Source organism: Anomaloglossus baeobatrachus, chromosome 11, assembly GCF_048569485.1.
Source record: "Anomaloglossus baeobatrachus isolate aAnoBae1 chromosome 11, aAnoBae1.hap1, whole genome shotgun sequence".
Classification (NCBI taxonomy): Eukaryota; Metazoa; Chordata; class Amphibia; order Anura; family Aromobatidae; genus Anomaloglossus; species Anomaloglossus baeobatrachus.
This window is the reverse complement of record NC_134363.1, coordinates 195,320,044-195,336,046: the sequence shown is the minus strand read 5'-3', so window position 1 is coordinate 195,336,046 and position 16,003 is coordinate 195,320,044. Positions and strand designations below refer to the sequence as shown.

The following is a 16,003-nucleotide window of genomic DNA, read 5'->3' as shown; positions in this document are numbered from 1 at the left end:
CTTCCAGTACAAGCCACGCTGTCCTCCCTCATGTAGGGGTAAGGTGGTATAACAACTGATCAATGGGGGAAAAAAGTGGGGGATGATGAAATGGAACATCAGAGGAGTGTGGGCCGTGACGTCATAAGAATGTGGGCCGTGACGTCTGAGGATGTGTGGGCTGTGACGTCATAGGAATGTGGGCCGTGACGTCTGAGGAGGTGTGGGCCGTGACGTCATAAGAATGTAGTCCGTGACGTCATAAGAATGTGGGCCGTGACGTCTGAGGATGTGTGGGCTGTGACGTCATACGAATGTGGGCCGTGACGTCTGAGGAGGTGCGGGCCGTGACGTCTGAGGGTATGTTGGGACTTGGCGCTTTGCTGACATGCCTCATTTTTCTTCTGCAGATGTGCGGTGGACAGCAGAGTGACCCGCGTGGCCTGGCTGAACCGCAGCCAAATTTTACACACTGGAAATGTGAAGTGGTCCGTAGACCCTCGAGTAGTGCTTATAGCCAATACCAAGAGCCAGTACAGCATTGAGATCCAGAACGTGGGCATTTACGATGAAGGACCCTACACCTGCTCCACACAGACAGACAGTGAGCCCAAAATCTCCCGTGTGCACCTCATTGTACAAGGTAAGTGTTGCCACCATCATCAGCAATGCTCTGCAGGCTCTGGAGCGTGGTCAGGGCCGGTGCAATGCTCTGCAGGCTCTGGAGCGTGGTCAGGGCCGGTGCAATGCTCTGCAGGCTCTGGAGCGTGGTCAGGGCCGGTGCAATGCTCTGCAGGCTCTGGAGCGTGGTCAGGTGCGGTGCAATGCTCTGCAGGCTCTGGAGCACGGTCAGGTGCGGTGCAATGCTCTGCAGACTCTGGAGCGTGGTCAGGTCCGGTGCAATGCTCTGCAGGCTCTAGAGCGTGGTCAGGTCTGGTGCAATGCTCTGCAGGCTCTGGAGCGTGGTCAGGTGCGGTGCAATGCTCTGCAGGCTCTGGAGCATGGTCAGGTCCGGTGCAATGCTCTGCAGGCTCTGTGCCCTGTATCTGCTGTATTGTTCTTGCGTGCATTAATCTCCCGCCATTGTTTGCAGTAGCTTTACATCTCCGCTGCAGGGTGGAGGGTCTGTGACGTGCAGGATTCGGGGCGAGCTGTATTGATCCTCCGCTGTGTCACATGGAGATAAGGGGGGATCCGGGGGGATTTTTACGCCGAGGAGAATTTTTTTTTTCAGCTCTGAAAAGATTTAATCTGCAATTTCCTCTGGGAAACTGAGCAAATCTCCAGAAAAGCGGGAGAAGTGACGAGCGAACGGCCGCGGCGCTGATATGCACCACATGATTACAATATATCCTGTGCAGCACGTCGGGGAGATGATGTACCATATATCATATGTAATCCCCCCCCGACCTGTGATATATCGTCTATCATCCCCCCCGACCTGCGATATATCATATGTAATCCCCCGACCTGCGATATATCGTATAATTCCCCCGACCTGCGATATATCATATGTAATCTCCCCCGACCTGCGATATATCTTTTATCATCCCCCCCCGACCTGCGATATATCATATGTAATCCCCCCGACCTGCGATCCCCCCCCAACCTGTGATATATCATATGTAATCCCCCCGACCTGCGATATATCATATGTAATCTCCCCCCGACCTGCGATATATCGTGTATAATCCCCCCGACCTGCGATATATCGTATATCATCCCCCCGACCTGCGATATATCGTATATCATCCCCCGACCTGCGATATATCATATGTAATCCCCCCCAACCTGCGATATATCATATGTAATCCCCCCTGTAACAGCGTGTCCCTCCCCCGCCTGTGCTCATGTTTTAATAGTCTGTCTCTCCTTGGTTGTAACATTATATCCCCCCAGCCTGTATCATATTGCAATCAGGCTTCAGCAGTAGCTATTGTCCTTGATTTGGTGGGGGTTTCATATATATTGTTCTCCTCTGCAGGGGGCTTCCCTAGTACACAATCTCTGGAGACTATCTAGGAACATCTTTCTAACTTGGAGCTACAAGTAGAAATGTTAAGGGGGTGGATCTAAGGAGAGGTGGGAGATTCAGCCACATGTTTTTTAGTTTTGCTTTGTTGGGTGAAGGGCGAGGACCTGTGCTGAGGCCAGCTCCTGTTGCTCGTACATGGACGATTGGACATTGAGTATCAGGTGCCACGCTGCTGGATTTAGGGAACGCATCTGAGGACTTTTGCATTCTCCTTGGCGTCGGATTGCCGGGTGGCGCCCCCGGACCTATTTCCTTTGTGTGGACTCTAAGGCTGTGTTCACACACTGCGTTTTTTACCTGCGTTTTTGGTCCGTTTTTGGTCCGTTTTTGCTGCAGAAATTTCTTGAGAAATTCTTGTAACCTTTCTGCAGACATTCCCCAGCAAAACCTATGGCAAAAAAAATTAGCTGTGCACACACTGCGTTTTTTTCTTAAGAAAATTCTTTCAGTAGATTTTCTTAAGAAAAAGAATGAGCATGTCACTTCTTTTCTGCAGCTAACTGCGTTTTTTGCCATAGATAATTGGCACAATAACGCAGGGAGCAACCAGCGGTAAAAACGGACCTAAAACGGACCTAAAACGGACCTAAAACGGACCTAAAACGGACCTAAAACGCAGGTGCGTTTTTGGTGCGTTTTTTAACACAGGTGCACTCTTAAGAAATTTCTTAAGAAATTTCTTAAGAAAAATCATTTTTCTAGTGTGAACATAGCCTAAAGAACCATTTTATTATTGGATGTTTTATGCTCCCTGCCTCATTAAATCTTCTTGGATCGTTCATCGGTCTGGTGTCCCTTACTGCTCTGTCACATACCCCGTCACAAACTGGTGGCAGCGGCGGGATCAGAGCAGAGGAAATGGAGGACAACGGCCAATCAACGTCTGAAACCAGAACCTCAGGATACAGGAACTGGACTGTGGTGAGCCTACAAACAAAGGCCCGTGAATTAGGAGTCGGCTACAAAGGACTCTCTAAGGAGCAACTAATTGAGGCTTTGGAAAACGCTTGCTTGCAAGATGGCACCGAGGAACAATTTCCACAGCAAGGGGAGAAAAGACGGGAGCTGGAGGTAAATACCCAAAAAAGTCAATGGGTTGTGTGGTATGAGGAGGAGATGGCACTGCTTGGAGATGAGGTCACCATAGAAGATAAGAGGGAGGCCATTCGCAGAGCTCAAGAGAGGGCATTGCTGGAGAGGAGGCTTGCTGTGGAAGCAGCTAGAGGCTCCAGACAGACTGTAACCACAGCACCAACTATGAGGGAATTCTCCAGAGTGTCCCGCAAGGACTTTAAGCCATTTAATGAATCTGCAGGCGACATTGAGGGCTTCTTCCAGGACTTTGAGCATCAGTGCCGATTAATGGAAGTCCCAGAAAGAGAGCGAGTCAGACACCTGGTGGGCCTCTTGGAGGGTGGAGCTGCCGACGCCTATAGAGCTATGGACCCGCAGTGGAATTGTGAGTATGGGGAGATAAAATAGACCATTCTAGAACATTATGCCGTGACCCCAGATACTTATAGGACTCAGTTCCGTGCGTTAGCCTGTGATGGAGAAGTGTCTTTCAAGATGTATGCCCACAGACTGAAACAAGTATGCCATCGCTGGCTGGAGGGAGAGGGAGCCTTAACTTGGGAGACCTTCCTCCAGGTCATCCTGAAAGAGCAGCTCTATGCCAGGTGCCCTGCGGAAATCAGAGAATGGGTGCGCGAGAGGAGACCAGAGACAGTGGAACAAGCTGCTGCTCTAGCTGATGAGCTTCTCACCATCAAGCCTCAATGGAAAAGGCTTCTAGTCAGTGAGAAAAAAAAACTACCAGCTCCCCAACACCAATGGTCCCTTGTCATTTGGCCTCCAATGTTCACCGTCCCAATAGACTACCAACACATGGCGGACCCCGTGTGAATGTGCCTCCTACTACTCCTGCCTCCTCTTTGGGAGTACGACATGGAGAAAGAATCACAGAACGCAGATGTTATGGATGTGGGCAGCCTGGTCATCTGCAAGCTCACTGTCCAGGTGTTCGGAGGCAAAACAGTTACAGACCCCCTTTGCCTGTCCATTATCTACAGACACCCTCAGCAGGAGAAGAGCTGGATTCACTCCCTGATGATTCGACAAGACTCTGATATGTTGACTTCCCTACCAGGAGTCTATGGGGTGAGAGCCACAGCTGCCCCTTCTGATCTTCAGCATAAACATCTACAGGAGGTCGTGCTGGATGGCCAAAAAGTTGGCTTTCGTGACACTGGGGCTTTTCTCACCATAGCGAATCCTCGAGTAATTCAACCAGAAGCAGTGCAAAAGGGACCAGGAATTGCCATTGAATTGGCTGGAGGTACTCAAAGATACATTCCAAGAGCGAGTGTAACCCTGGATTATGGCTTTGGGGCAAAACAATGCATGATTGGTGTGATGAGCGGCCTTCCTGCAGACATTCTTCTAGGGAATGATGTGGGGAATCTTCAATGCCACTTTGTCCGTGCGATAACCAGAAGTCAAGCCAAGAGAGCAGCAGATGTGGACGTGTTCAACCCATCAATGGAAATGATGCCACCCGAACTGCCGTCACAGCCGGTGAGTGATTCTTCTTGTGGGTCTCATATGAATGTCACTTGGGATAAAGTTCAGTTTAGACAAGAGGTAGAGACTGACCCCACCCTGGCTAGCTTTAGAGCTCGGGCTGAAGTAGGGCAGTTAGGAGAAAATGGGGAAAATATTATCAGAGAAAATGGACTTCTATATCGGATTACCAACGCTGACTCCTTAGATAAAACCTGGACTTATAGCAAACAGCTGATTGTTCCTCAGAAATACAGAGTTTCCCTATTACACCTTGCTCATGACATTCCTACTGCTGGCCATCAAGGGAAAACCCGCACCAAGAGACGATTGACTCAAATTTTCTATTGGCCTGGAATTTCTCAAGCAATGGCGCATTTCTGCCGAACCTGCGATATGTCAGCGTAGAGGGCGACCTGGAGATCACACAAAGGCACCCCTGCAACCGCTCCCTATCATTGAAGAACCCTTTCAAAAAGCAGCTGTCAATATCATTGGACCTCTGGCTAAACCAAGTAAATCTGGAAAGCAGTACATTCTCACTGTTGTGGACTACGCCACCCGATATCCAGAAGCCGTGGCCTTGTCAAGTATTTCTGCAGCCAAGGTGGCCGAGGCCCTTATTACCATTTTCACCCGAGTAGGATTCCCCAGTGAGATCTTATGGGACCAAGGCTCCCAGTTTATGTTAGAGTTGGAGCAGTGTCTGTGGCGCACCTGTGGAGTACGAGCAATTCGAACTACAGCATACCATCCTCAAACCAATGGACTTTGTGAACGGTTTAATCAAACACTGAAAAATATGCTAAGGGCCTTCACTGACAGTGATTCCGACTGGGAGAAGTACCTACCCCATCTCCTGTTCGCCTATCGGGAAGTTCCCCAGGAGTCCACTGGGTTTTCCTCCTTTGAACTACTCTATGGAAGAAAGGTCAGAGGACCCTTAACTCTGCTAAAGGAATATTGGGAGGGGCAAGTTGAAGATACAGGAACCCCTGTTGTTTCATATGTCCTCAAGCTTTGGGAAACCCTTGCTCAACTTGCTAGTTTGGCTCCGAATCATGTGCGGATGGCTCAAACCAGACAGAAGACATGGAATGACCGCAAAGCACGCTATCGAGAATTTGTAGAGGGACAACAAGTCTTAATGATTGTTCCCCATCGGCAAAATAAACTCCAGACAACATGGGAGGGTCCCTTCCGGGTTCTCGGAAAACTAAACGACACCAATTAGTTTCTTGCTCTAGATGATCAGGGTCTAAGACAAAGGACTGTCCATGTGAATGTTTAAGGAATACCATGACTGGACATTACCTATGATAGCAAGCTGTAGGCTGGCTTCAGAAGATGGTCAGGAGGATGAGGACCCATTACCTGATCTTGTTGAAGCAGCCAGAGCCCCATCCACTGTGGAACAGGTTCCTCTGGGAGATCACTTAGATTCCTTACAGAAAAAACAAATGCAGGGAGTGCTCCATCAGAGACAGGCTGCTTTCTCATCCCGACCAGGTCGAACCACAGTAACCCAACATCATGTGGACACTCGGGGCTTCCGTCCCATACAACAGGCTCCTTACCAGGTACCAGAATCAGTTAGAAACACCATGCAGCATGAGCTGGAGGAGATGTTACAGCTTGGGGTGATTCAGGCCTCCCATAGTCCTTGGGCCTCTCCTGTTGTGTTAGTACCCAAGAAAGATGGGAGTACTCGGTTTTGTGTGGACTACAGACGACTAAATGACCATACCATCAGTGATGCTTACCCAATGCCCCGCATTGATGAACTTCTAGACTGGCTAGCTGGGGCACGATACGTCACCACCTTGGATCTCAGTAAGGGATACTGGCAAATTCCCCTGACGGAGGAAGGTAGAGAAAGGTCAGCTTTTATAACCCCCTTTGGTCTGTATGAATTTCTAAACATAAATTTCTAAAAATGCCCCTGCAACCTTTCAGAGAATGGTGGACCAGATCCTCCGGGGATGTGGCGACTTCGCTTGTGCCTACCTGGATGATATCGCCATATTCAGCCACACATGGGAGGAACATCTGAATCAAGTAGCTGTTGTTCTTGACCGGATTCTCGCAGCAGGCCTAACTATTCGACCTGATAAATGCCAATTGGGAATGGGTGATGTCCACTACCTAGGGCATCGAGTAGGAGGAGGGAAGTTACGTCCTGAACCTGCCAAAATCCAGGCTATTACAGACTGGCCTGTACCCCAAACCAAGAAACAAGTTATGGCTTTTTTGGGAACTGCCAGTTATTACCGAGAATTTGTTTCTCATTTCAGCTCTGTGGCCAAGCCCCTTACAGACCTCACGAAGAAGACGACTGGTGATCTGGACTCCAGCCTGTGATGAGGCTTTTAACCGGCTGAAGGACGCCTTGGTCTGCGATCCTGTTCTGGCTGCTCCAGACTACAAGAGGAGATTTATTGTGCAGACGGACGCCTCCTCTTGTGGACTGGGAGCTGTCCTCAGCCAGGTGAATGCAGCCGGGGAGGAGCACCCCATTGCCTATCTCAGCCGGAAACTGCTGGACCGAGAAGTGGCCTATGCAACTATTGAGAAGGAATGTCTGGCTGTAGTTTGGGCCCTTAGGAAACTAAGGCTGTATCTGTATGGGTGAGAATTCACTGTGGTTACTGATCACAATCCCCCTCACCTGGCTGAACAGAGTCACTGGGGACAATGGACAATTACTACGATGGAGCCTGGTTCTTCAACCCTATAACTTTACCATACAATATAGAAGGGGCAGCCAACACCAAAATGCAGACGGATTGTCCAGGCAAGAAGAGCCCTGAGTCAGGTCCACCATGTTTACGTGTACTTGACAAGCAACCTGTTGAGGTCACTAGTCCGTACACCAATTGAGAGGGGAAGGGATTGTAACAGCGTGTCCCTCCCCCGCCTGTGCTCATGTTTTTAATAGTCTGTCTCTCCTTGGTTGTAACATTATATCCCCCCAGCCTGTATCATATTGCAATCAGGCTTCAGCAGTAGCTATTGTCCTTGATGTGGTGGGGGTTGCATATATATTGTTCTCCTCTGCAGGGGGCTTACCTAGTACACAATCTCTGGAGACTATCTAGGAACATCTTTCTAACTTGGAGCTACAAGTAGAAATGTTAAAGGGGTGGATCTAAGGAGCGGTGGGAGATTCAGCCACATGTTTTTTAGTTGAGTTTTGCTTTGTTGGGTGAAGGGCGAGGACCTGTGCTGAGGCCAGTTCCTGTTGCTCGTACATGGACGATTGGACATTGAGGATCAGCTGCCACGCTGCTGGATTTAGGGAACTCATCTGAGGACTTTTGCATTCTCCTTGGCATCGGATTGCCGGGTGGCGCCCCCGGACCTATTTCCTTTGTGTGGACTCTAAAGAACCATTTTATTATTGGATGTTTTATGCTCCCTGCCTCATTTAAATCATCTTGGATTGTTCATCGGTCTGGTGTCCCTTACTGCTCTGTCGCATACCCCGTCACACCCCCGACCTGCGATATATCATATGTAATTCCCCCGACCTGCGATATATCGTGTATAATCCCCCCCAACCTGCGATATATCATATGTAATCCCCCACACCTGCGATATATATCGTATATATCATTCCCCCGACCTGCGTTATATCATATGTAATCCTCCAGACCTGTGATATATCGTATGTAATCCCACACACCTGCGATATATCGTATATCATACCTGCGATATATCATATGTAATCCTCCAGACCTGCGATATATCGTGTATGATCATTATGCGGGGAACACACGCTGCCAAGAAGAACAATTGTATTCTATGTGCACAGGACGATCATGTTAAAGATAGTACTGTGCACATGAAAGTGCGGTCACAGGCTGAGCAGCTATTAAGCTACTGTTGATCTGCTGGATATAGATCTGCGGTCCCTGCATTTATCCATCACTGGCATTTATCCAGCCTCAGACCTCGGTACCTCGCAGGTCCTGGACCTACAACCCCTGGCACATATTCTGGCCTCCCCTGGCTCTGAGGATGTTCATTCAGTTGTTTACTTTTGTTTATAAAAAGCAGATCACAGACGGCACAAAACTAAAGTCATTTCATATGGCAACTTTCTGGCTTTAAGAAACACTAAAAAATGATGAAAAATTGATGTGCAGCCAGTAACCGTTACATTTCAAGACCAAACAGGGAAAAATTATGGAATCACTCAATTGAGGAAAAAATTATGGAATCACCTTGTAAATTTTCATTCCCAAAACTAACACCTGCATCAAATAAGATCTGCTCGTTAGTCTGCATCTAATAAGGAGTGATCACACCTCGGAGAGCTGCTGCGAGGGTAAATTGTCACGCGATGTTGGTTGTTCATAGCCAGCTGTCTAAAATCTGGACCAAATACAAACAACATGGCAAGATTGTTAAAGGCAAACATACTGGGAGACCAAGGAAGACAACAAAGTGTCAAGACAGGAAGCAAAGCAATATGTCTCCAAAACAGGAAATGCACAACAAAACAAATGAGGAATAAATGGGAGGAAACTAGAGTCAATGTCTGTGACCGAGCTGTAAGAAACCGCCTAAAGGAAATGGGATTTACATACAGAAAAGCTAAAAAAAAAGCCATCATTAACACCTAAACAGAAAAAAACAAGGTTACAATGGGCTAAGGAAAAGCAATTGTGGACTGTGGATGACTTGATGAAAGTCATATTCAGTGATGAATCGCGAATCTGCATTGGGCAAGGTGATGATGCTGGAACGTTTGTTTGGTGTCATTCCAATGAGATTTATAAAGATGACTGCCTGAAGAGAACATGTAAGTTTCCACAGTCATTGATGATATGGGGCTGCATGTCAGGTAAAGGCACAGGGGAGATGGCGGTCATTACATCTTCAATAAATGCACACGTTTACATTGAAATTATGGACACTTTTCTTATCCCAGCAATTGAAAGGATGCTTGGGGATGAGGAAATTATTTATCAAGATGATAATGCCTCCTGCCATAGAGCAAAAACTGTGAAAACATTCCTTCAAAGAAGACACATGAGATTAATTACATGGCCTGCAAATAGTCCAGATCTCAATCCAATAGAAAATCTTTGGTGGAAGTTGAAAAAAATGGTCCATGACAAGGCTCCAACCTGCAAAGCTGATCTGCAACAGCAATCAGAGAAAGCTGGAGCCAGATTGATGAAGAGACTGTCACTCATTAAGTCCATGCCTCAGAGACTGCAAGCTGTTATAAAAGCCAGAGGTGGTGCCACAACATACTAGTGATGGACTATAGGAGGGTTCTTTTGTTTGTTTTTCATGATTCCATAATTTTTACCTCAGAATTGAGTGATTCCATAATTGTTCCCCCTGTTTGGTCTTGAGAAGTAACGGTTACTGGCTGCACATTATGTTTTCATGATTTTTTTAGTGTTTCTTAAAGCCAGAAAGCTGACATTTGAAATGACTTTAGCTTTGTTTAAAAGAAGCAGATGACATACATGGCACATAACTAAACAACTAAATGAACATCCTCCGAGCCAGGAGAGGCCATACATTTTATCAGGGTTTTTATAATAACTTCACATCCACAGCTCGTCTCTGCAGACCTCCATCTTCTCCGCTCTTCTGCAGCACATCCCAACACGGTGCCCTTAAAAATAACTTGTCGTTATAAAAATAATGACCCATACTATGCCCTAAATAAGCCCCCAAATAAGTAACAGTCCCTCACTTTATTCCCAACACAATTAAATGACCCCACACTGGACCTATTATAATGCATGGTTTCCACAACCACCACACCATCCCCCCTTATATACCACACTCACCACACCATCCCCCCTTATATATCACACTCACCACACCATCCCCCCTTATATACCACACTCACCACACCGTCCCCCCTTATATACCACACTCACCACACCGTCCCCCCTTATATACCACACTCACCACACCGTCCCCCCTTATATATCACACTCACCACAGCGTCCCCCCTTATATATCACACTCACCACACCGTCCCCCCTTATATACCACACTCACCACACCGCCCCCCCTTATATATCACACTCACCACACCGTCCCCCCTTATATACCACACTCACCACACCGCCCCCCCTTATATATCACACTCACCACACCGCCCCCCCTTATATATCACACTCACCACACCGTCCCCCCTTTATATATCACACTCACCACACCGTCCCCCCTTATATATCACACTCACCACACCGTCCCCCCTTATATATCACACTCACCACACCATCCCCCTTCTATACCACACTCACCACACCGTCCCCCCTTCTATACCACACTCACCACACCGTCCCCCCTTCTATACCACACTCACCACACCGTCCCCCCTTATATACCACACTCACCACACCGTCCCCCCTTATATACCACACTCACCACACCGTCCCCCCTTATATACCACACCACACCGTCCCCCCTTATATACCACACCACACTGTCCCCCCTTATATACCACACCACACTGTCCCCCCTTATATACCACACTCACCACACCGTCCCCCCTTATATACCACACTCACCACACCGTCCCCCCTTATATACCACACTCACCACACCGTCCCCCCTTATATACCACACTCACCACACCGTCCCCCCTTATATACCACACTCACCACACCGTCCCCCCTTATATACCACACTCACCACACCGTCCCCCCTTATATACCACACTCACCACACCGTCCCCCCTTATATACCACACTCACCACACCGTCCCCCTTTATATACCACACTCACCACACCGTCCCCCCTTATATACCACCACACCGTCCCCCCTTATATACCACCACACCGTCCCCCCTTATATACCACCACACCGTCCCCCCTTATATACCACCACACCGTCCCCCCTTATATACCACCACACCGTCCCCCCTTATATACCACCACACCGTCCCCCCTTATATACCACCACACCGTCCCCCCTTATATACCACCACACCGTCCCCCCTTATATACCACCACACCGTCCCCCCTTATATACCACCACACCGTCCCCCCTTATATACCACCACACCGTCCCCCCTTATATACCACCACACCGTCCCCCCTTATATACCACCACACCGTCCCCCCTTATATACCACCACACCGTCCCCCCTTATATACCACACTCACCACACCGTCCCCCCTTATATATAACACTCACCACACCGTCCCCCCTTATATATAACAGTCTCCTCTTATGAACTACTATCTCTAAACGGTCTCCACCACCTTAGAATTCTTCATACAGGTCCCACTCCTCAGGCTGCCCCCTTCCCTTTCCCATACAGATCCCACCCTGCAGGCTGCCCCCTTCCCTTTCCCATACAGATCCCACCCTGCAGGCTGCCCCCTTCCCTTTCCCGTACAGATCCCACCCTGCAGGCTGCCCCCTTCCCTTTCCCGTACAGATCCCACCCTGCAGGCTGCCCCCTTCCCTTTCCCGTACAGATCCCACCCTGCAGGCTGCCCCCTTCCCTTTCCCGTACAGATCCCACCCTGCAGGCTGCCCCCTTCCCTTTCCCATACAGGTCCCACCCCGCAGGCTTCCCCCTTTCCCATACAGATCCCACCCTGCAGGCTGCCCTCTTCCCTTTCCCATAGAGATCCCACCCTGCAGGCTTCCCCCTTTTCCCATACAGATCCCACCCTGCAGGCTTCCCCCTTTCCCATACAGGTCCCACCCCGCAGGCTTCCCCCTTTCCCATACAGGTCCCACTCCTCAGGCTACCCTCTCTGATACTGATCCCTTTCTCATACAGATTCTCCACATACGGCCCACTGTCCAATACAGATTGCAACCTACGTGGACCCCTACCTTATACAGATCCCACTCCTTACAGATTGTACCCCATGCAGCCCCCTGCCCTATGCAGATTTTACCCTATTTAACCCCCTGCCCCATGCAGCCCCCCATGTGGCTGTTGCCCCCTGTACCGAGATGCTGGCAGCGTGATGATGTAAAGGCATTGCACTGCCTGTGACGTCACCAGTAAGCGCGTATCGCCGCACACCGGGTCAGAGAACTGACTGGCGCACCACTGAGCCCGGAAGCGCTGGCGCGCAAGGATCAGACACGGAGGTTCTTTTGTATTAATGTCTTAAAGAGGAGGTAAAAAAATGATTTACTTCTTGACCCTGGTGCCTGCCCCCGTGACCCGCCGCACTAGGCACCGGACCTCCGATCCAATGCCTAGTGGTAAATATGGCCCTGCCTTGAGTCGGCTAAACGTCTTACACCGAGACAAGCTCGATGCTCGTTGTTTTTCAATAGGGTTAACATTCTTTGTTACTTATCGCCCTGGTTCTCAAAACATTAAAGGGAAGCTGTCAGGTCCAATCTGCCCCCGGCCCACGAGCAGGTCTGGGTGTATACTGCTAATCCCTGCCTCAGCGTCCCTGTATACACCAGCATACATAAAGAGATCTATAGAAAAAGTATCTCTGAAGATCTTTTACCATATGCTAATGAGCGAGGGCACTAGTCCCCTGGGCGTTAGTTCCCTGGCCAGTCGCCCCCATTAGTATGTTAGTACACCCCTGTGGACCTGCTAACGAATACGCAGCATCAGAGAATGATCTGACCTCTTCGCTGCCATCGTGCCCGACACTGGTTTGGGTCATGCGCACTATGAAGCCGGGTGCACACGTCCTGGCTTCAAACTGAAGTAGTGCGCATGACCCAAACTCCGGGGACATGCGCACTGAAATCCCCCGGTGGTGGCAGAGAGGTGAGTGACATCATCCTGTGACCCTGCTCATTCATTAGCATGTTAGCACGTCCACAGGGGCCCACAGGGGTGTACTAACATGCTAATTGGGGCGACTGGCGAGGGAACTAACGCCCAGGGGACTAGTCCCCACGCTAATTAGCATACGGCAAAAGATCTTCAGATATACTTTTCTATAGCTCTCTCTTTCTATGCTACCATATACAGGGACGGTTAGGCAGGGATTAGCAATATACACCCAGCACCGCTCGTGATAGAGGAACTCCATGGGGTGCCATTGTTTGGAGGCTTTCTGCGCTCAGTTACGGATTACACGGTTTCTCTCGTCGGCGTTCCACCCTCAGTCCAATGGGAAAACAAAGCAAGTGAATCAGAAATCAGAACTTGGAGCAGTGTTTCTGTTGCTTTGTCTCAGATAATCAGGAGTGGTCCTCGTTCCTTCCTCTTGCTGAATTTGCTAGCACTAATCACCACCATGAATCCTCTGGTATATACCGTATTTTCTTTTTCGCTCCTAATTGGGAGACCCAGACAATTGGGTGTATAGCTACTGCCTCCGGAGGCCACACAAAGTATTACACTTAAAAGTGTAAGGCCCCTCCCCTTCTGGCTATACACCCTCCCGTGGGATCACGGGCTCCTCAGTTTTCATGCTTTGTGCGAAGGAACCCCAACAGAGGAGAGGACAGTCGGGGTTTCGGTCCTTTCGAGGCTCAGGCAGGTCCCAATTCTCCTCGTCCAAAAGGACTCAAAAGGATCAGAGGAGCTCAGATTCTTGGCGAACTCAGTTACGGCCAAAAAAGACAGCCGGAAGACCCGCCACCAAGGCGGCTTCCACATGACTTTCGGCCTCCTCTCTCCGCATCCTCGGTCGGTGGCAGGCTCTCCCGCTTTGGCGACATTTGGCTGCCACAGGTCCAAGACCGTTGGGTGAGAGACATTCTGTCTCACGGGTACAGGATAGAGTTCAGCTCTCGTCCTCCAACTCGCTTCTTCAGAACTTCTCCACCTCCCGACCGAGCCGATGCTCTGTGGCTAGCGGTGTCCACTCTAAAAGCGGAAGGAGTGGTAACCCCCGTTCCTCTTCTGGAACAAGGTCACGGTTTTTACTCCAATTTGTTTGTGGTGCCAAAAAAGGACGGGTCTTTCCGTCCTGTTCTGGACCTAAAACTGCTCAACAAGCATGTGAAAACCAGGCGGTTCCGGATGGAATCCCTCCGTTCCGTCATCGCCTCAATGTCTCAAGGAGATTTCCTAGCATCAATAGACATCAAAGATGCTTATCTCCACCTGCCGATTGCTCCAGAGCACCAGCGTTTTCTACGCTTCGTTATAGGAGACGAACACCTTCAGTTCGTAGCCCTGCCTTTCGGTTTGGCGACAGCTCCAAGGGTCTTCACCAAGGTCATGGCAGCAGTAGTAGCAGTCCTGCACTCTCAGGGTCACTCGGTGATCCCTTATTTGGACGATCTACTTGTCAAGGCACCCTCTCAAGAGGCATGCCAAAACAGCCTGAACGTTGCGCTGGAGACTCTCCAGAGTTTCGGGTGGATCATCAACTTTTCAAAGTCAAATCTCACCCCGACCCAATCGATAACATACCTTGGCATGGAGTTTCATACTCTCTCAGCGACAGTGATGCTTCCGCTGGACAAACAGCGTTCACTACAGACAGGGGTGCAATCTCTCCTTCAAGGCCAGTCACACCCCTTGAGACGCCTCATGCACTTCCTAGGGAAGATGGTTGCAGCAATGGAGGCAGTCCCTTTCGCGCAGTTTCATCTGCGTCCACTACAATGGGACATTCTCCGTCAATGGGACGGGAAGTCGACGTCCCTCGACAGGAACGTCTCCCTTTCTCAGGCGGCCAAGGAATCTTTTCAGTGGTGGCTTCTTCCCACCTCATTGTCAAAGGGAAAGTCCTTCCTACCCCCATCCTGGGCGGTGGTCACGACGGACGCGAGCCTGTCAGGGTGGGGAGCGGTTTTTCTCCACCACAGGGCTCAGGGTACGTGGACTCAGCAAGAGTCCACCCTTCAGATCAATGTTCTAGAAATCAGAGCAGTGCATCTTGCCCTACAAGCCTTCCAGCAGTGGCTGGAAGGCAAGCAGATCCGAATTCAGTCGGACAACTCCACAGCGGTAGCATACATCAACCACCAAGGTGGCACACGCAGTCGGCAAGCCTTCCAGGAAGTCCGACGGATTCTAACGTGGGTGGAAGACACGGCTTCCACCATTTCCGCAGTTCACATCCCAGGCGTGGAAAACTGGGAAGCAGACTTCCTCAGTCGTCAGGGTATGGACGCAGGGGAATGGTCCCTTCACCCGGACGTGTTTCAGGAGATCTGTCGCCGCTGGGGGATGCCGGACGTCGACCTGATGGCGTCACGGTACAACAACAAGGTCCCGGTTTTCATGGCACGGTCTCACGATCACCGAGCTCTGGCGGCAGACGCCTTAGTTCAAGATTGGTCGCAATTCCGACTACCTTATGTGTTCCCACCTCTGGCATTGTCACCCAGAGTGCTGTGCAAGATCAGGGCCGACTGCCGTCGCGCCATCCTCGTCGCTCCAGACTGGCCGAGGAGATCGTGGTACCCAGATCTGTGGCACCTCACGGTAGGCCAACCATGGGCACTACCAGAACGACCAGACTTGCTATCTCAAGGGCCGTTTTTCC

General features: G+C 49.9%; 1 protein-coding gene across 1 annotated transcript in view; it reads left to right on the top strand.

The window, feature by feature from the left end:
• Positions 1-246: 246 nt before the first annotated feature.
• The window catches only part of LOC142255926 (neurotrimin-like), a 99,086-nt gene continuing 83,329 nt past the window's right edge, over positions 247-16,003 (top strand). The window contains exons 1-2 of the mRNA XM_075327373.1: positions 247-302; positions 390-622. Of these exons, the coding sequence (XP_075183488.1) occupies positions 247-302; positions 390-622 (289 nt within the window). The remainder of the gene's footprint in view (positions 303-389; positions 623-16,003) is intronic.